A 22452-nucleotide genomic window follows, 5' to 3' on the forward strand; every position below is an offset into this window, starting at 1 on the left:
AGTCAGGCGCCTTGCGCCAATTTTAAGCTAATCCCTCGACTATTTCAATGCTAAATTCTCCTGCTCTGATATGTAAACTCCTTTGTCAAGGCTCTTCACGCTTATCACCGAGCTTAAAAAGACGCTGCGAATCTTAGCAGCGTTAATTGAAGCTCTGTCGTCCCGACAGTTCTGTTCTTTCACCTGAAGAAGGCTGCTTGTGTTGTGGCCGAAACGTCGTGAGAATTTTATTGTGTTATTTTATTTTATTATTGTATTCTCATTCTACGTGACTTTACCGAAAGAACCAAAGAAGACTTGCGCCAATGTCTGCGGAATTGCGACGCGCTGCCGTTGCTACAACTTCGCAGGAGTGTCCATATCACTCCATTCACCGATCAATTCAAGAACAGCTTAGAGATCTTAACTTTTTCAAGTTAGCTACGACAGTTGTGTGAAGAAGCAGATGGATTACAGAATTTTCAAATTGTTACATTGTATGAACTTGTATATTGCACTTTAAATAGTTTTTTCTAGATCTGTGGATATTTGGGAAATATGTTCAACCATTTTGGCTTGCACCGCTATATGTATTGGGGTGCGAAGTTGCGGTAAAAATATTAAGTTACAATGATGATGAATATAATTGCAGGCAGTGGTTGAGTAAAAATGTGCACGTCTGTAGTGAGGAGACTGAGTGTGCCTTTGAGCTAGAACCATCCGTTTCTTAGGGTTCTCCTGTGTATTTCAGTCACGTGGAGTTTTGCTTGAGTCAGAGTCGCGGGCATAATGAGTCTAGTTAACGCATTAGGGGTACGTCCACCTTCCACTTTCTCAACTTGCGAGGTTGTTTTGTATTCGACTATAACTGCTAATCGCTTTCACTCGCAATATCAATTTCCTCTTGGTAAAGTCACATTTAGACACTTCCTGTTTCTAGTTCACAACTACCTCAATGCTTTCAATGGGATCAAATGCCGTACCCATTTTCATGAAAGAATGGGGTTTTTTTTTTCCAACCTGTTAGAAATAGTAAACTCACTGTCTTCTTTCTCTCGTATGGAATTTGAGCGGGCAAGCCATTATCACGACATTAGGGGCCACTTGATGTTTACCACTGCAATACGTGTATTTAATCTACTGTACAATTCCTGGTGGTTTTTAATGCACCATTACTAAAACAAAATAACACTTCACGCAATTCAAGTCTGGGTGAACGTGTGGCAGTATCTGTCACCGAACCATCATCATCATCATAATAATAACCATCAACCATGATCAAAATAATCGTGCAATTTGTAATGTGAAACAATTTCGCGAAACAGAGTCACTGCGCGATCGCAAACACTCGGGAGGCGCGAGGAACAGTCTGCCGAATAAGTACGGCCCCTTCAGCAGACTCCTAAACGTAGACGTTGGGAGTTGTGGAATGCTTCGTATGTGGAGCGGCAGAAAGTTCTAAATGACCGGAGCAGGCCAGGGAGAATCGCCGCTCGGCCAGGAAGATCGACAGAGACGATCTGTTGGATTTGGCTTTGCGTAATGCTGCGTTTAGGAAGAATCTACGGGAGTAAACGAGGAAATAAAATCACCGTAATGGCATTGATGCCGATAGCAGAGACATTTCAAGTGCAAATTTAAGGGACTGCATTTTCAATGGTGAACAGACATGCACCATTGCTAATCCACTGCTGGATGAGGGCCTCACACCGTGCTGGTTGTGGGGATTATTTGACCATACCTCACCATGCAGGTCAGTGCAGGTTGTTGATGGACGTGGATTTTCCACCACTTTCCTCAGTTGTCCAGCTTGTAGCTCCACAGCTTCTAATAACTGGCCATGCACGGTGAGCAATCATCCAAACACGATCCAGGATCTTAGCTTCCAAGATATGAGATCAGATGCATCTGGGAGATTTGATCAAAGACACGGTGAAGAAGCAAACATTAAATCAACATGAACTCACAACCTTTGCCATTAATATTGCCCCGTTATAGACAATATACCTTTGGCTGATGTTTTGGGCAGTGTCCATTAAACGGCGTAGAGAGAAGGATCACGCCTTCACACCACTTACTTCCAGAACTGTGAATTATTTTGGTGGCTTATAATCTTCCACAACATTTCCAATGATTCCATACATGTAAGGTTCAATCTACGAAAATAACTTCGTAAATATGTCTTGACCAAAACCTTGAATACATTTTTTCGTGACACAAAGCCATCCCAGAAGGTCCGCCAGAAATATGATGAGCAGCTTCAAACTGTCAAGAACAGTCAAGTTGGGCTTGGGTAGAAGACGTCGCTGGGGGAGATGATAACCGATGGTCAAAAATAACGATGGAGGGGCGGCTAATGAATGAAATGTGTCCCAGAGGATGTCCGTTGGGGAGATACAGTGAGGGGAAAAAGTATTTGATCCCCTGCTGATTTTGTACGTTTGCCCACTGACAAATAAATGATCAGTCTATAATTTTAATGGTAGGTTTATTTGAACAGTGAGAGACAGAATAACAACAACTAAATCCAGAAAAATGCATGTCAAAAATGTTATAAATTGATTTGCATTTTAATGAGGGAAATAAGTATTTGACCCCTCTGCAAAACATGACTTAGTACTTAGTGGCAAAACCCTTGTTGGCAATCACAGAGGTCAGACGTTTCTTGTAGTTGGCCATCAGGTTTGCACACATCTCAGGAGGGATTTTGTCCCACTCCTTTTTGCAGATCTTCTCCAAGTCATTAAGGTTTCGAGGCTGACGTTTGGCAACTCAAACCTTCAGCTCCTTCCACAGATTTTCTATTGGATTAAGGTCTGGAGACTGGCTAGGCCACTCCAGGACCTTAATGCGCTTCTTCTTGAGCCACTCCTTTGTTGCCTTGGCCGTGTGTTTTTGGTCATTGTCATGCTGGAATACCCATCCACGACCCATTTTCAATGCCCTGGCTGAGGGAAGGAGGTTCTCACCCAAGATTTGACGGTACATGGCCCCGTCCATCGTCCCTTTAATGCGGTGAAGTTGTCCTGTCCCGTTAGCAGAAAAACACCCCCAAAGCATAATGTTTCCACCTCCATGTTTGACGGTGGGGATGGTGTTCTTGGGGTCATAGGCAGCATTCCTCCTCCTCCAAACACAGCGAGTTGAGTTGATGCCAAAGAGCTCCATTTTGGTCTCATCTGACCACAACACTTTCACCCAGTTATCCTCTGAATCATTCAGATGTTCACTGGCAAACTTCAGATGGGCATGTATATGTGCTTTCTTGAGCAGGGGGAACTTGCGGGTGCTGCAGGATCAGTCCTTCAAGGCGTAGTGTGTTACGAATTGTTTTCTTGGTGACTTTGGTCCCAGCTGCCTTGAGATCATTGACAAGATCCTCCCGTGTAATTCCTCACCGTTCTCATGATCATTGCAGCTCCACGAGGTGAGATCTTGCATGGAGCCCCAGTCCGAGGGAGATTGACAGTTCTTTTGTGTTTCTTCCATTTGCGAATAATCGCACCAACTGTTGTCACCTTCTCACCAAGCTGCTTGGCAATGGTCTTGTAGCCCATTCCAGCCTTTTGTAGGTCTGCAATCTTGTCCCTGACATCCTTGGAGAGCTCTTTTGTCTTGGCCATGGTGGAGAGTTTGGAATCTGATTGATTGATTGCTTCTGTGGACAGGTGTCTTTTATACAGGTAACAAGCTGAGATTAGGAGCACTCCCTTTAAGAGTGTGCTCCTAATCTCAGCTCGTTACCTGTATAAAATACACTTGGGTGCCAGAAATCTTTCTGATTGAGAGGGGGTCAAATACTTATTTCCCTCATTAAATGCAAATCAATTTATAACATTTCTGACATGCGTTTTTCTGGATTTTGTTATTGTTATTCTGTCTCTCACTGTTCAAATAAACATACCATTAAAATTATAAACTGATCATTTCTTTGTCAGTGGGCAAACTACAAAATTAGCAGGGGATCAAATACTTTTTTCCCTCACTGTAAAGCGAGGGGATCAGTTCATGTGCAGGTGCTTTCCGTATATTTCATCGCCCAATCGTGAGAAAATGGTGATGATGGCTTTGAGAGGCCTTCATCCGGCAGCAAATGGATGATCGCTGACAAATAACGAATTGATGTGGCAACGATTTCTCATAATCCACACACTTGTGACGGCTGGCATTTGTTGTTGTTGTTGTTGTCGTTTCAGATGTAAACTTCTCGGCAGGATATTTCGCAGCGCAGCACGACTGCAGCCAAGCCGCATTGGGCCCCGGCTACCTCATGGCCGGTGGCCAGAGAGCCCCGGCGGGAGGGAACGGGAGCGGCGCTCCGTACCCCTCCCCATTCAGCTACGACGCCGGCGGCGGCCTCTTCAAGTGCCCCAAAATCCACATCACGCCCGGCGAGCAGGTGGACCAGACGGTCCTGGCCTACGACTCCTCGTTCCTGTCCCACCGGGACTCCCCGCACAGCCTGAGCCCGACGCGCAGCCTCTCCCCGCACAGCTGCCACTCGGACAGCTCCCAGGGAGGCGATCGATACGTCCACGAAGTGGACGACGTCGAGCAGGAGATCGTGCCCAGCACCGAGAGGATCAACCTGCTCCCCTCGCCCTGCGGCAACGAGGGCGGCTGCCAGACGGAAGCGCGGCAGACGCGGCCAGGGTCGCCCTGCAAGAGGCGCTACCCGGCGTCGATGGAGCACGACGAACGGGAAGACGGCAACGGCGTCGGTGGCGACTTGGCGATGGCGTTCGCCGTGGATCGCCATCACTACCAGCAGCAGCTGCAGCAGCTGCAGCAGCAGCAGCACCCTCCTCACCACCACCCTCACTACCAGCACCACTACCACCACCAGCAGCAGCAGCAACAGCAGCAGCAGCACCACGCGCGCTCACGATCGCTGTCCCCCAAGCGCACGCAGGGACTGGCCCCGGGCCTCGGTTGCCCCTACAACCTCACGCGCAGCACGGAGCTGCTTCACGTCTCGTCCTACCAGCACGACGGCAGGGGCCACGACTCTCCGAGGGCCAGGAAGGAGGCTCGGCCCTCTGTGGGAGGGCGCCACTACGACTCGTTGCTCTACCAGTACCACGGGCTCGACAATTACCGCCTCGCAGTGCCGCCCGTCGTCAGCATGCAGCCGGCAGATGTGTGCACCCACAGCCCCTTCCTTAGGTACGGACCCTCCCAGCCAGTGACCTCAACGTTTTATCTTCGCGAATGTGTGCACGTAGCTAACCGCGCTCAACGGAGGTACACAGAGAGATCACCTGTCCCAGTAGGAGGGTTGTACGTATGTGTGTGTTGAACTTCTTTCGCACCGTACGTAGCCAACCACGCTAATCGGAGTTGCGGGGGAAGGACAAACAAACGAAAAACAAGGAGCAGTTCGAAAGAAATGTGTTTTAAAATCTAGATAATGGTGAAAGTGAAGCCCTGCTCACACCACTGCTGGCAGAAGGGTCTCCCACTCGAAGGAGCTTTAGAGAGCCCCCTTGTCCACAGGGTATGATATCCGACTATTATACGATATATTCTTATTGATGGTGTGTACCTTTTATTTTAAACGATTGGCTGTTTTCTCCCGGGCTTAGCATCTCATTTAAGTATTTGTTTTCCCGCACAATTTTTATTTTATTTTAGAGTGCTCAACAATTGAGTGAGCCGTTTCAAAAGGTACACAAACTCAAAGCGCATTCACAGCCATGTTAGTGTAGGGTTATTTGTAGTTTGAGCATGGTACACCATAGCACATAATACATAAAGACAAATGTCCTTAAAGCCATTTGTTGTTGTTGGTTGTGACATCACCACGGCGCTCGTGCCATGCTAGGTGCACTGAGGCCACGTGATGTGTCGAAGTCCCGCTGGCAGGAGGTCGCCGAACAGACCCGGGTGCCGTGGGTTGACTGAGATACAAAGGCAAAGATCACCCGCATAACCTTAACAGGCTGTTGCGGCAAGTGCTGTGAGCGAACACCTGACTGGCAGATGCACCAGCTGCGCTCCCCACTGTGCCCACACCACGGCACCGGATGATGCAGCGCACACAGCCATGCAGATTGTAAACATTTATTACTCTAGGAACTTAACCTTTCGGAAAACAGTACATTACATAGAGTAGTGTTTTGCTTTTTTTTCCAAAAGACTTGTCTACATGGTACATGTGCATATATTATAATCACAGTATAATTACAGTTCAATCCAGTTATAATAAACTTTAAGAGCAATTCGTTTTTTCAATGAAGCCAATTATGTAAATTATGTATTTTCATTGCATTTAAATTAAGCCATTATGAACACAACATGAATTTCGTTATAACGAGGTCATTTAAATGAGATTCTACCGCTCACATTACAACGCGCAGCTCTTCATCAATCCACTGCTGGATGAGGGCCTTCCCATGCCGTCTGAGCCGTGGGTGTTAATTGACCATACTTCAGCACGCTGGTCAGCGTGTGTCGGTGAAGACAGGGAGCATGGATGTGGCAGCATACAATTGCAAAAAATAAGCAGTTGATATGATGCAACAGCCCTTACCTGGACACAACATCGCCCTGCAGCCCTATAGCAACCTGCTTGTGCGTGGGTGTGCGTGTGGACATCGCTGAAGGAACCTCCCCACCCCCACCTCTGTGCCACTGAATGTGGGACTTTTACAATTCGACTGAAACTGCGCCGGAGTGAGTAACCCGCCACCAGCGTTCATCTCGGGAGGCAGTCGTGCACCGCACCGCATTGACATGCTCATGCGTCGGGCCCCCGCTGATGTACACATTATTATTACAATAATAATGTGTACATCACAAATTCCCTCGAGATGAAACGTCTCGCTTGCAAGGGTGTACCGGCTGTCAGCTGACACGTACGTAGCAAACACTTCGTGGCATGCATTCAAACATTTTTAATTTCTCCACTTTTATTATTTATGACTACTAAAGGATTGCAATGCATTTATTATTCATTGTGACGTAAATAGACATCTGATGCGTATAAAGATATTGGTGGTACAGCGGTTAACAATGAACTGGGTGACCCTGAGATCTATTCCTGGACACGGCTAACATCGGCGGCGAGTCGCATCTAGGCGAGTCGCATCTAGGCTAGTCTTTAGGCACTAGGGCTGAACGATTTGGGGAAAATATCTAATTGCGATTTTTCTGACAGATATTGGGATTTGATTTGTCAAGCTTAAGTTCAATATTCACTGTGTAATAGATTTAAAACATGTGATGGAGCATTACCACGTGATACCATCACAATATGAACTGCTCTATACATAATCTAATGCAAGGATGAGAACTTAAAAGATATGAATTGCTTCCAACATGTATTTATTAAAATGTTTTCATTGAAATAAAACAATCAAACATAGAACAATTGTTAAGTTAAATGAAGAAAGATATAATAATAAAAAATTAAACAAATCCAATGAGAAAGTACTAGGACTTTACAAGTCGCGAAAAATCGCAGCCTTTGCGATTTGCTAATCGCATTGTTTCAAATTGCGATTTCGATTTGAAATCGATTAATCGTTCAGCCCTATTAGGCACCCCCCTTCACCAACCCGCACTGACCAGCACAGTGAAGTATGGTCAAACCAACCCCAATGACCAACACGGTATGGGGAGGCCTTCATCCAGCAATATATTGACAAAGGGCTGCTTATTTTATTATTTTACTACTGTGCCCTTTGTTTCTGTGAACATTAAAAAAAAATGTGAATCAACCATTAGGATTGAGTGCATTCCTGCTTAATCTAGTATGAAGTCCCCTTTTGAGCCCTTAATTCCATTTCATGAGCACGTTCATTAATTCAATCCACACATAAATTGGCATTCAAAACCCACACAATTTTCTGGACTGTGATCTTCAGCAAACAATATCCTCGGCTGAATTGTGTATGTACAAAATTGATCATGGGCTGGATACAGTTCCGTTTTTTTCATTCAAATTTAAAGGGAATTGTGCACAAAATCCCCACCAATTACAGACTATGCTGCCAGAATTGAGTGCAGAAATGCTGCAAGGTGGATCGTCAGCACTGAAACCGAGCTGAATGAGCTATATGACAGATAAAGACAGCGTTTAATACAATACATTATAGAATGTGGATATAATTATTTTACATCTACTGATATTCAACTCTATAACTCATTCGGACACAATCATCATCATCATCTTCCAAATGCCTCTATATATTGCAACTTCTACATGTACATCGTGAATATAACGAATCATCATCAGCAGCATCCATCTATTTTCTTCATCATCATCTATTATTATTATCATCACCATCATCCATGAACAAGCGGGTATTGTGTCATCCGCATACAGATATGAAATATAACTTCATCATTATACACCCAATATTATGACCATCATCACAATCATCATGATCAGAGACCCATTTCTCCGAGTCTAAGCAAGCGCCGACGCTGTTGCTGCCGCCACCCCTGACAGTACTTGCCCCCTGTGCCCCCGCAGGAGCGACGTGTACCCGCCGCTCGACTGGCCCCTACCGAGCCAGTCGGGCTCCTACGACCTTCGTCTGGAGTCCCAGCCGCGTTCTCACCACAGGGCCCACTACGAGACGGAGGGCAGCCGCGGGGCCGTCAAGGCCCAGGAGGGCAGCCACATCAGGGTCAAGGTACGCGCACGGGCAAACTCGCGACTCGCATCCCTGGCAGTGGCGGAGCGAAGGTGGCACGTGCTCTGACCAGGGCTCGGTATGTTGCAGTCTGTTGTCCTGTAACGCGAGTTGGATGTAACGTGACGTATTAGGGAACACATATTTTTTTTTAGAACGCGGGTGCGAATTGGATACACCGCGATCGGGCGAACGGAACTACGTTGCGCGAGTAGGAATAAGCGGTTGTAACGGCTGCCTCGGCGTGGCATCATCACACAGGGCGGGATGCTGCTCGATGCCTCTAGATACTACCCACGCGCCTCAGTCTTTGTTCAGCCTGAGTAAGCATCTCACGTGTAATCGTGGACTGTGCTTTACCCCTATATTATACATTATGTGTTCTAAGGCGATTTTTCAATAATGTGGTGTTCTTAAGGAACACAACTACCGCGTTATAAGACAACAGACTGTACTCAATCTTTTTTTATCTGTGTCACTGCTAGGCTAGAGTTGGTGGCAAGTAAAGTGGTGGCCACATCCAGAGTCACGTGGTATACGAGGTGTGGCGCGCCGGGTCACGTAGATGTTTTTAGAGTCATTGATTTGGACAGACCCGGTTGAATTTAAACCCCAAGATATGTACCGTGCTCATAGCCATAGCAATAACATGTTAGGAAGCCACTGGAGCTATGCACTTTTAAGTCTAAATTCAAAATTCATTTCTTCAGAAATGATTTTTGTGTTTAGCTTATTGTCCTTTCCCCGCACCTCCCATTCGCACAATTGGCTAAATACAGTTGTGAAGGAAGTTTAACATACATACGTACACATGTCATTTTCAGTTCAACAACAACAACAACGTACCATTGTGGGCATGAGAATTGGTCTAAAGAGTGAAATGGGACCTCCATGTCCAATTTCCCCTTATTTTTTGTAGCCCAGTGCCTGGGCAACCTCTGGTTCTTTCATCGCCTGCGCACTCGGTAGCAACACCACTGAGCCCGAGTATCAGTGCTCAATTTCAGAAAACGCTTCTCCACCCGGCAAGACCGCATCCAGTATAACCTTCAACCTCGGTATGCGGCTACCAAGTCACATGCCTACACGCCAGTCTACTGGGGACCTGGGACAATATTCAGTGAAATGAAACGAAGCCCTGCCGAGTGTGGCGCCACAGCAGACCTAATAGCGTGCTATTCGAACGAGCTCGCGACGTGCGATCGTTGCGCGTTTCGTGACGGACTGGACTCGGAAGGTTTGCGCGACACCAAAAGAGAAGAAACACTTTCGGCAGGTGACTTTCACCTGGGTCTAAAGCGACACGGCGGGGGCCTGCGGGTCAGGCACGCAGCGGAAGGACGCGGGCGAACGCACGCCCAGCTTGTCGCGGTTAAGTACCTTTACTTGTATTCTGGAAACTGTGGGTGGATGGGTTAAGAGGAGAAAGATGTTTGAGTGTTTGAAAAGCAACGCGAGGCGCCCGCTGCCTTCCTCTTTTACGAGCAAAAGCAGATGGGGGTGAGTTTGTGGGGAAACAGCTGGGACACACGTGGAGAACAGAAGAGGTGGAGTACAGAACACACGGGCGGCAGGATGCGACGACCACCCCCCTGCTGTGGCGAAGCCCACAATGGCCGCTGCACGTGTCCTCCTGTGGAGCTGTCGCTTCTAAACGCTGGTCAATAGGCAATAATGAGCGTGATTGTGATGTCGGGGGGTGGGGGGTGGGCGTAAATCTCACGTGGGCAAAACGTTTCCGTGATGCCTCTGGCTAGACGAGCCACTTGGCATTACTCACTTCTTATGGCAGTAATCTATACCATAACCAGCACTACATGATCATACATTACTCTGTTGATATATCGCAACGATAACTGAGCAGTAAGGTTCAGACTTACTTCTTGCTGTAGGACTGTAGCTGTGTGGTTTGTTCACAATGAAGTTTCTCCAAAGTTCACGACAGCCCTGTGAGAGCGGGTGTAGCGGAGGCGTGAAGTTGTGCGCGTGGTGCAATGAAGCCGGCGACCTTAGTTTCATTCCCGGCTGTGGCTAACATCAGCGGCAGGCGATGTCCGAACTCTTGCCCGGGGCCACCAAATGGCACTGATCGGTGCGGTGGAGTGCCATCAAACGATCCCCGTGATTGACACGGCATGGGGGAAGCCTTCGTTCGGCAGCCGATGGACAAGAGGAGTGTGAATAATAATTATTATTATTACTATTACGATCAATACTCTGTCGGGAACAAAAGTGTTTGGGAAGGTTTCGAGGTAGATGTGGGTCAAAGTAAACACGAAGCAGTGAAATTTCTATTGCAACAAATACAAATTGCTGCAACATATGAAATGTTAAAGGTCCTGACGGCCAAAAGGTTTGTTGGTAAAGAATGGAAATGAGGAGTTAAGCATCACAAGAGCAAACGCGTTTCAAGAGTGCAACAGATTAACATGTAGAATGAAATATGAAACCAAACAAGTTTATATTAACACAAACATTACATATTGACACAAAGGGGATACGGATATTCAAGAATTCACAATTACGTACATGATATATATATACATGAATGTATTTGTATAATCGATACATATACTTATCCGATAGCCTTGATAAAATGAATGTGCCAACATGATGATCTTGTACATTCGTTGAGCACAAGGTCATTCAGCTGTGGGCTAAGAGCTCACGAATAAACTACTGGGGCGTTTCTATGACAGTCATTACTGGTATTTCTCCAAACTTGGCCATGGACGCAGCTCACAGTCCGAACAATTTGGTGGGAATTTCTGTCTTTCGCCACTAATTATCACGCAGCACACTCGCGTGATCATTCCCCCCCAAGACGCATTATCGTAAGGGGGGGGGGGGGGTCTGGGGTTGGGACTTCGCGTACCCCAAACATTAGAGGCGGATACGCAGACCACGAGGCCAACCCCGGCCTTTTCCTAATGCGCAGGAGACAAACAGCGCCGCGGTAACGGTGATGACGCATCGGTCGGATAAAGCGACCGAATTGCACGTTGGGAATGGAGCGTGGCACTAGGGTGTTGTGCACAGAAGGTGGGCCGCAACGTCCAATTCGAATGTACGTATGGATGTTAAACCTCTTTCGCACCGTACTTAGTCAACGATGCTAATCGGGGAAAGCCGACAAACTGAACACAAAAAGCAATTCTAAAGAAATGAGTTTGTCAATCTAGATTATTTCAAAGTGCGTAGCTGCAGTGGCTTCCTAATATTGGCAGGGAGAGCTTTCCAGACGGCCGCATAAGCGCGTCTGAAAGCACGCGATGCGGTGACCGTCTTTGTTCGATGGCTGAGCTAAAAGCTGCTGATGCTAGGATGACCGGAGTTTACTTTAAGGTTTTTGCTCCTTGACGAGATCAGCAAGGTATGGTGGTGGCAAGCACTTTGTGTGCGATGAGTGCAACCTTATAATGTATTTGTTCGGCAACCGGAAGCCAATGCAGCTCGGCGAGCACTGGACGGACACTGTCATTGAAATATGTCCATCAAATCAATCGATCAATTGACTTATCGCCCTTATTCTATCTGCTGGATGAATGCCTCCTCACGCCATGTTGATCATGGGCGTTTGTTTGACCATACTTCACCAGGACGGCGATTGTGGGTTGGTGAAGAAGGGAGGGCAAGAACGGTTCTGATATCACTCTCATGTTAAGCCGCGGCCGAATATCGAACTCAGGTCACCCAGCGGATGAATCGCGGCAAGCGCTATCCACTGCACCGCTGCTCCCCTAGGTGCATGTGTGTTCCATGACATTATCTGTAACGAACAATGAACAGACGTAGGCAAACTTTGAATTAACTGTAGGCATCCGGTCCTCGGTCCACTAACAATGTTACTTGAATTTCCACCTATACGATCAGCAAAAGCTGCTTATTAGCTCAATTTTCGGATCAGATGTGGGATCAAGGAGAGTTCCAGCCGGTGTCGACTCACGCCATTATGACCACCATGGTCACCACGGATGAGTGTCAACTGTTGAGCATCGTTTGGTGGCCAGTTAACAGAGGGGGTTGACAGCTGAACAGATGGACCCTTGCAACTGTGATCCAGTGGCACGTAGATTTCAAAAGCATAGAAAAGCTGAGCACTTGGATGGGTGACCAGCGTACGTGAAACAGGGGTTATAGGCTCCTGCAGGGCTACGGTGTCAGCAAGGGAGGGCAATAGAGTACAGCAACATCCATTGTATTGTACTGTCCAATGACCATGTTCCGGCCCTTTACCAACCCGCACTGACCAGCGTGGTGAAGTATGCTCAAAACCTTCCCCCGTCCCCGACGAGACCAACACAGAGCGCCGGGAGGCCTCCACTCAGGGAAGCTTGAGAACGCCCCTCTAAAGGCTACTTTGGTCGACTTTTCCACACTTGTCAGACATCTCGGAAGAGCTGGGAGTACCCCCGCACTTTAAACCCACACCGCATGCGACCTGACGATCGACGATCCGTGGCGTTGAACCTCTTTATACTGCTGGGTCGACAGAGGCTGGCTAGGGGGGGGGGGGTGAAGGATTGATAAAACTCGCAGCCGGGAGATCGATTCGAGCCTGCGACCTCTCTGGATTGCAACTCTAAGCGCCGCCGGCGAGCAACGCGACGATATTGATCCCCGACTGAAACCGCGAGACGCGATCGCCGTGACCGCCGCTGTCGTCCACGCTCCGTGCCGCACGCAGCTCTACGGCTACAGCAAGACGCCGCTCATGCTGCAGCTCTTCATCGGCACGGCGGACGAGCGTCCCGTGCGGCCGCACCCCTTCTACCAGGTGCACCGCGTCACCGGCAAGACGGTGCTGACGCCGAGCCGCGAGCTGGTGCTGGGCGACACCAAGGTCCTGGACATCCCCATGCTGCCCGAGAACGGCATGCTGGCCACGTACGTTCCCCCGCCACCCGTCGCACGCACGCACACACACACAAAGACAAAGATCAACCCCCCCCCGTATGGCCTTACAAGACTGTCGGGGCTCAGTTGAACAAGTAGGCTTTCGCGACCAATATTATTCATAAGAAAGGCTTGTTGGGTTAGGTCGCGAAAGTATAAATGTTGTGTCGTAACCCTCCACCACCCGGGACAGCCAATTACTGAGGGATTTGTCACGTAAACAAAACGCCAATTTGTTACTACTTCAGCCCACGGAGTGTTGGAGAGTAAATCCACAAAATTTAATTGAGTAAATGTGAATTAGTATATCCCTTACTAATTGGCTGTCGGGTGGTGGAGGGTTACGACACTTATACTTGCGCCATCTATCCCAAAAACCTTTGTTAAGTGGCGTAGCGAGCACCAATGAAGGCCGGAACGGCACACGAGGGGGTGGGTGGCCATCGCCACGCCCGGCCACCTTTGTCTCCCCAGTGGCGATGTTTACACACCGCACCGGGTACTCATTTGAGGCCGAGTCGACTTTGGGGGAGTCCCGGGACCAGTTTGGATTATCGTGGCTGGTGTTGGCAGTGGGCGGGAAGAGAAACGCAGCGTAGCGCTAACCGCTACGCCACAAAGGCACAGGCAGGCACCCTTCTCGGTTTTGCAGGCTGCCAATTGACTATAAACGATTTTTATTTTACCAAGGCCCACTGAGCTATGCAGCGCTTATTCAGTAGCGACCTGGCCACACATGATAGCTCAACGAAGTGGCTTATCATCACGTGGACATTTATAGCAGCCGAAACCTCTAAACGCGTGACGTTGATTCTAAATGTGGAGTGAAGAACCGGAGGACCCCCAGAGAAAAATCCACGCGACTAACCATCGTGTACTCGCTTATACTGTGCTACAATTTTTTTGCGGTATCAAAATAATGAGAAGAGAATAGGCTTCAACCTTACATTATTATCAAAGCACTTTGTTTGCATGTTTTACCACAAGCATGTGTGCTTAATGCAGACTTGATGCCTTGCAATGGGTGTCTATAATTAGGTGTTTGAACATCTTTACACTTACTGTATCATTGCCTGGAAAGGGTGAAGGCTATTATTATTTCTTTTTTTGTAAACCAATTTATACTGTTGGGTGAACACAGGCAGTGGCGTGGGATTTAAAACTTTCCCCATCGTTACAATCGATGCGCCGGGAGATCGAACCAGTGGGGATTGTGATGCAGCGTGAGAACCGTCCCGGCACGCCAGCATCCTTGAGCTTACGCCGATGCATTTATGCATTTGCTGCTAAGCAGGGCAGGGAATTATGCACAGTGAGGGAAAAAAGTATTTGATCCCCTGCTGATTTTGTACGTTTGCCCACTGACAAAGAAATGATCAGTCTATAATTTTAATGGTAGGTTTATTTGAACAGTGAGAGACAGAATAACAACAAAAAAATCCAGAAAAACGCCTGTCAAAAATGTTATAAATTGATTTGCATTTTAATGAGGGAAATAAGCATTTGACCCCTCTGCAAAACATGACTTAGTACTTGGTGGCAAAACCCTTGTTGGCAATCACAGAGGTTAGACGTTTCTTGTAGTTGGCCACCAGGTTTGCACACATCTCAGGAGGGATTTTGTCCCACTCCTCTTTGCAGATCTTCTCCAAGTCATTAAGGTTTCGAGGCTGACGTTTGGCAACTCGAACCTTCAGCTCCCTCCATAGATTTTCTATGGAATTAGGGTCTGGAGACTGGCTAGGCCACTCCAGGACCTTAATGTGCTTCTTCTTGAGCCACTCCTTTGTTGCCTTGGCCGTGTGTTTTGGTCATTGTCATGCTGGAATACCCATCCACGACCCATTTTCAATGCCCTGGCTGAGGGAAGGAGGTTCTCACCCAAGATTTGACGGTACATGGCCCCGTCCATCGTCCCTTTGATGCGGTGAAGTTGTCCTGTCCCCTTAGCAGAAAAACACCCCCAAAGCATAATGTTTCCACCTCCATGTTTGACGGTGGGGATGGTGTTCTTGGGGTCATAGGCAGCATTCCTCCTCCTCCAAACACGGCGAGTTGAGTTGATGCCAAAGAGCTCCATTTTGGTCTCATCTGACCACAACACTTTCACCCAGTTATCCTCTGAATCATTCAGATGTTCAATGGCAAACTTCAGACGGGCATATATATGTGCTTTCTTGAGCAGGGGGACCTTGCAGGCGCTGCAGGATTTCAGTCCTTCACGGCATAGTGTGTTACCAATTGTTTTCTTGGTGACTATGGTCCCAGCTGCCTTGAGATCATTGACAAGATCCTCTGGGCTGATTCCTCACCGTTCTCATGATCATTGCAACTCCACGAGGTGAGATCTTGCATGGCGCCCCAGCCCAATGAGATTGACAGATCTTTTGTGTTTCTTCCATTTGCGAATAATCGCACCAACTGTTGTCACCTTCTCACCAAGCTGCTTGGCAATGGTCTTGTAGCCCATTCCAGCCTTGTGTAGGTCTACAATCTTGCCCCTGACATCCTTGGAGAGCTCTTTGGTCTTGGCCATGGTGGAGAGTTTGGAATCTGATTGATTGAATGCTTCTGTGGACAGGTGTCTTTTATACAGGTAACACGCTGAGATTAGGAGCACTCCCTTTAAGTGTGCTTATAGACTGTTCATTTTTTTGTCAGTGGGCAAACGTACAAAATCAGCAGGGGATCAAATACTTTTTTCCCCTCACTGTAGGGTGTTCGTCGTTACGCTCAACATGCACATTTACAGCCCTATTTGACAATACCCCAGTCGAAGAGGATCTTTCCACATCTGTGCGGGTTTTCTATGTAATTATATATATTAATCATACTTCGCCATGCTGGTCAGTGCGGGTAGAAGGCGGCGGGAGCAGACACGGAACCATGGAAATACGCAAAACAACGGACTTTGTGATTATCGCCGTCCACCGCCCGTCATGCGGCAGCCCAGAGCGGCCTCTCCTGCGCGTGGCGGGTCTCCCGTCCAAGCACCGCCAGCGCTCTGCTGGTGCTTAGCCACCGATGGGATCGGGCGCATCCAGGCTCATTTGATGACATGCAAGAGCCTTGCATACAATGCATAATTGATGGGAAATATTTGCCATTTGGTTGGTTGGGCGTCCGCCCAGCTTGTTACGACTTTGGGCTTCTTCGGTCAACCCGTGGGGCTGGGATTTAGTACCGGCGAGGTTATTCCTTGCAGACGAGCCCGCCATCGCGGCCCTTAACATTAAACACTTTGTTCCACACACACACATATTGTAATTTTCCATATTATTCTCCCTCCCGTTTGTTTGAATAAAATGTCAGCAAGGCCAACACCGCCTTTGCAGAGAGAGGGGCTATTACGCCCGTGTATGCAGGTCATGGGTGTCCGCGGTTGTTCGCGGGGCCCAGCGACAAAGCTACAAACTTCCCCCCCCTACCTCTCCTTTGGGTGTTAGACAAAATGTCAAACATTACGACATAGGGGCACACCTCACTTCCAATATGTGTGTTCCCCCCCGGGAGAACGTTGATTTACATTGCCGACCTCCAGGACCGGCTGGGCGGCCTGTATTGAGTGTTGTCGCAGCAGCAGGATGGGGGAACGTGATGGCACGGTGGGGCGGGGGGTGTTCCATGCGGCGTGGGGTTTGTGTTGAGAAATATAAAGCGGGTGGCCAGAGTGCAAATGGGAGTTGTGCACACGCACAGCTCCCCCCCCCCTCTCGTGTTAATCTACTGCTGGATGAGTTTCGCCCAAAGTCGCGCATATCGTGAGGGTTATTTGAGCATAGTTCACCACGGTGGTCAGTCGGGGGCGGTGGGGGGGGTGGAATGTACGAATAGCATAGACGACGTGGGAGCATAGAAGTGCAGTACCATAGATTTTGTTTACATTGCCCTCGGCTGCCCGTCACATAGCGCCGGTCTCGCAGCTGCCGTGGACAATGAACAGTGGTCATCCATCCAAGCACTATCCAGGCTCGAGGCCGCGAAGCTTCGGAGATCTGATGAGAATGAAACCCATTCCGGCTGGTCTGTTCAATGGCATTGGGTGTTTGCATACATTTGTTCGGAAGTTTGCGGTTGCTTTTCATGCTCTCACGTGCCACCCAAATGAGCCCTCCTGGGTTCTGTTGGTCAGGCCTGTAATTCACCAACACGTGCGCGTGTGTGTGTGTGTGTCACCCACCCCCACGTGTGCCGTGCCGGCCTTCAAAAGTGCTCGCTAACAGCACTTGCCCCAACAGTCTGTTTAAGGCTGTACGGGTGATATGTCTTTGTTTTTTGTTTATGTCAGTGTTTGTGTTTGTGTCAGTGTGTTTGTCAGTGTGTGTGTCAGTGTACGTGTGTTAGTGCCAGATGTATGTGTCTGTTTCAGCGTGTGTGTGTTTGTGTCAATGTGTGTGTCCTAGTTTTGAAATGCCCCAGACCCTTTTGCGCGTGAGGCTTTTTTTGTTGCATAAAGCGAAAATATACCACGTTTATCTCAAATGCACATGCTTTTGAAAAGAAAACCCAGTGAATATCTTATCATGATTGGGCGCCGCAACATCAGAGATTTGTGTTTTCAAATTGGAACCTCAAGTCAACAGCTCAATAGCACTTGAATTGCAATGCTACATACGCCAGTGAATACAATAAAAGTAGCAAACTACCCTCCGCCTTGAGCTAAGACTCTCTCTTTTTGGTCGTGTTTATTAATCATAATGAATATGCTCTTCAGTAATCAGAACATTAATGACTTAGCCATATAATGGATTCATATGTTGTGAACAATTTGAAGATGCTTATTTATTCCATTACATCTTCAAAACATCGATTCATCAGGGCCGATTATTTATTTCCTTCCTCCATGCAACAAATTGTAGGAAAAATCGCGGTCGCAATCTTTCACCCGTTTAATTCTGGTGTCCTTTGACATTTTTTGTTCACCGTGCTCTCTCATTTGCAGGCTCTCGTTAGATTCTCCGCAAGACGCGACTCGTTTATAACGCGACTAATAATCTCGAATTCATGACGCCCGGCGGCAGTCACCGTTGCTCTCTAATGACGAACAAACAACAACAACAACAACAAGTAACGACGACTCGCTCGCAACTTCCCTCGCCAAAAAAACCCCCGATGAATCTCTACGGCCCTCCACCTGGTTAAATAAAAGAACAGTGATGGAGTGCCGGCTCCCCCGGCTTTATTAATAACGCGCGGGGAGCAAAGAGTGTAACGGGCTTCCGAGACGGTGGCAGCAGCAGCAGCGTCCCCCCCCCCCGCTGCGCTTAACGAGCACGGTTCGCTCCGCGGGTTCCACTGCCGCCGCAGGATCGATTGCGCGGGCATCCTGAAGTTGCGCAACGCCGACATCGAGCTGCGCTCGGGCGAAACCGACGTGGGCCGCAAGAACACGCGCGTGCGCCTCGTGTTCCGCACGCACGTCCCCCAGGCCGGAGGAGCGGAGCCCGTGTCGCTGCAGGTCGCCTCCATCCCCATCGAGTGCTGTACGTGGTTGACGCACGCACGCGCACGCACGCACGCACACGCGCGCGAGCGAGCGAGAGAGAGAGAGCCGACACGATCGCGATGACACTCGCACGCAACGCCCCGGGGGATTTAATTTCACGCTGAATATCGTCCAAAATAATTGTGGTGGTGGTGGTGGTGGGTGGTGGTGGGTGGTGACGCTGCGTTCGTTGGCGGCAGTGCACAAGAAAAGTAGGAAAAGACCAACACGTTTGTCGATAACGTTGTCCTGACGAGGAAGACATGTATATTGGGTCACATTTTTGGCGATCTTCATAGCAAAGAAATGTATCTTTAGGGCAGTGTTCTTCATTAATGTTTTATTTGTTTTATACTTTGTCACCTGTCCTGGTTTTACCGTGATCGTCTCATTTTTGAGGCGTCCATCCTGGGTCACCTGTAACTATTCCAGCGACTTCAAAAGTCCCAGACTACTCATAATAACACATCCCTGTTTTATGTACAGGTACCTCGGAGATGGCAACCCTAATATTGGATGTGGTGTTTTCTGAGACGTAAATATGTTTTAATTTTACCAGGTAAGACCCACTGAGCTATGAAGCTCTTTTTCAGAAGCGACCTGGCCACAAATGATAGCTCAATTTAGTGGATTATCACGTGGAAATGTATAGGAGCCCAATATACTCTAAAGGCGTGTTCTTAAATGTGGAGGGAAAAACTGGAGGACCCAGAGAAAAATCCACGCGACCATAGTGAGAACATGCACACTCCAAATATTTAGGCGTCAAGGTCGGGATCGAACCCGCAACCTCCTCCATATCAGACCCGGACAGACAAAGCTGAATTTTAGCCCCCCCCCAACATCCCCCTGCCCCCATTTGCCACAGCACGCAGCTCCTCAACTTTGGTCAAACGACCTATAAACTTAATGACCATTGAGCTGTTTCATTTTTTACAAACGTGGGATTTAGTTTTGTTTCTTTGCAATGGAACACCCTGACATATGCAAGTATGGGACTGATGTTTGCATTTTTTATCGCCGTACACATGTAAACAGTAGATGTTTTTTAATGACAAAGGGCTCTAAATTATTTGTATTGTTTCAAAACACGGACATAGGATGGCGGTTCAAAGTTTCAAATTATCAGCAGGCCTATGCCGAGTAAAACCTAAATATTACTCATTCATGTCTAAAAAAAGGTTAAATATTAGAAAGTGTAATTAAATTAATTCCAAACTATAAAAAACTATTTTTAAAATCCCATTATTTTGACATGAAATATTAACCGAGCCCCATGACTCAACACAAACCTAGAACTTATGTAAATATCCTTACCCAGTCGTGCTGCCAGTTAGCCACCACTGTACTGGAAGTGATGTGGGTATTTCATCTGTTCAATGTTGAGCATATAACCGCAGTTCATGAATTACGTTTTTTAACAATATATACATAGCCTTACACACTGTGAAAGCAAGTGCTGTTAGCCAGGACCTATTACATAGCCGTACACACTGTGAAAGCACGTGCTGTTAGCTAGTACCTATTACATAGCCTTACACACTGTTAAAGCACGTGCTGTTAGCTAGCACCTATTAAATAGACTTACATACTGTTGAAGTAAGTGCTGTTAGCCAGGAACTATTACTTAGCCTTACACACTATTAAAGCAAGTGCTGTTAGCCAGCACTTATTACATAGCCTTACACGCTGTTAAAGCAAGTGCTTTAACAGCGTGTAAGGCTAACAGCACCTATGAAGGCCGGAACGGCGCACGAGAGGTGGTGTGACCACGACCACGCCGATCCATCTTTGTAACCCCCAGTGATGATGCTTACATCCTGTAACAGGTACTCAATTAAGGCTGAGTGCATCTAGGGGAAGTCCAAAACTGGTGCATGTATCACTCACCACTCACGTTAGCCATGGCTGGGAATCGAGTGAAGATTGCCAGGTGCAGCGCGCTAACCACAACACCATCACTTCCCACAAATACAAAGATCTCCCGTATAGCCTTAATAGACTGTTGGGGCAAGTGCTGTTAGCCAGCACCAATGAAGGCCGGAACTGTGGCACACAAGGGGGTGGGCGGCCAGCACCATGGCTGGCCGCCTTTGTCTCCGCCAGCGGCGATGTTTACACGCCACACAAGGTGCTCATTTTAGGCCGAGTCGATCTAGGGGAGGCCCAGGACCGGTTCAGGTAATCGTCACTGGTGGTGGCAGTGAGCGGGAATCCAACACGGGTCGCCGGGTTGGGAACGTAGCGTAGCGCTAACCGCTACACCACCGCTCCCCGCAATATGCTTCCCACACAACACGCGCACACCCACTCATATAATGTCCCCGGCTGTGCTTGTGTATTCCAAGCGTAGCGCCTCGCCGCATCTGCTAAAATCCAACCAGCAATGCATTACCCATCCATGCGCCAGTTTGCTGTAGGTCAGGTTGTGCCTCTCAGTCCCTCCAGCTGCCTTTCATACATTTCCCGGAACAGTTTGCACCTGCGGCGACCTTCTGCTGCCTGCTCTGCTCTGCCACTCCCCGTATCCCCCCCCCCCCATCTCTCTCTCTCCGCGTGCTTCCAAAAGGCACGGAGAGACCAAGAAGGAAGGAGTGCCTCGCGACTGCACTCGTGGTTCCCGTCGTGAAACTACAGTTGCGCACGCCTGTTTTCTCGGAGTCAGAATAGCACGGTTTACGGGCGAGATGTTAAAGACCTCGCCTGGTATACAGGAGGTCGTGACTTGGATCCCGACGCCTGCATATGTGGAATTTGCAAGTCTCTCTCCGCCGTGGTCGCGTGGATTTTTTCACCGGGTCCTCTGTTTTTTTCCCCCCCTCCACATTTAGGAACACGCGTTCAGAGTATGTGGCTGCTATAGATTTCCACATGCATTAAGCACACATGCTTGTGGTAAAACACGCAAAGTGCTTTGATAATTACGTGTGTAAGGTTAAAGCCTATTCTCCTTTCATCAATTTGATACCGCAAAACAAAATTGTACCACAGTATAAGTGGGTACGCGGCGGTTAGTCGCGAAAAATTTTCTCCGGGTCCTCTGGTTTTTCACTCCACATGTAGAATCAATGTGCTTTTAGAGCTTTTGGCTGCTATAAATGTCCACGTGACGATAGGCCACTTTATATTCATATTCTTAGCTCTTTCGGTAAAGTCACGTTGAAGGGAAACAATAAAATAATAAAATATATATAAAACAATACAAATTCTCACGACGTTTCGACCATAACACAAACGGTCGTCATCAGGTGTGTCGGTTTGCATTCATTTATTTATTTTTAAACGCTTTTGAAAAAGAGCCATATAGCAGCTCAGTGGGCCTTACCTGGTAAGATAAAATCTTTGTTTTGGCTTATAAAATCTTTATTTATATAATCTTTATTTATCCTGGAGGAATCCGAAGAGCCGCGAAGCTCTTTTTCAAAGATGTCTAGTCGGGGCGGGTCTGCA

At 47.9% G+C, this 22452-nt stretch overlaps 1 protein-coding gene across 1 annotated transcript in view; it reads left to right on the forward strand.

Moving 5' to 3' along the window:
* Positions 1 to 22452, forward strand: part of LOC116945985 (uncharacterized) — a 41784-nt gene that overhangs the window by 1660 nt on the left and 17672 nt on the right. Inside the window, exons 2-5 of the mRNA XM_076069622.1 lie at positions 4176 to 5145; positions 8459 to 8621; positions 13309 to 13508; positions 18825 to 19000. Of these exons, the coding sequence (XP_075925737.1) occupies positions 4176 to 5145; positions 8459 to 8621; positions 13309 to 13508; positions 18825 to 19000 (1509 nt within the window). The remainder of the gene's footprint in view (positions 1 to 4175; positions 5146 to 8458; positions 8622 to 13308; positions 13509 to 18824; positions 19001 to 22452) is intronic.

Source organism: Petromyzon marinus, chromosome 25, assembly GCF_048934315.1.
Source record: "Petromyzon marinus isolate PM22_M1 ecotype Great Lakes invasive population chromosome 25, UKy_Petmar_22M1.pri1.0, whole genome shotgun sequence".
Lineage (NCBI taxonomy): Eukaryota > Metazoa > Chordata > Hyperoartia > Petromyzontiformes > Petromyzontidae > Petromyzon > Petromyzon marinus.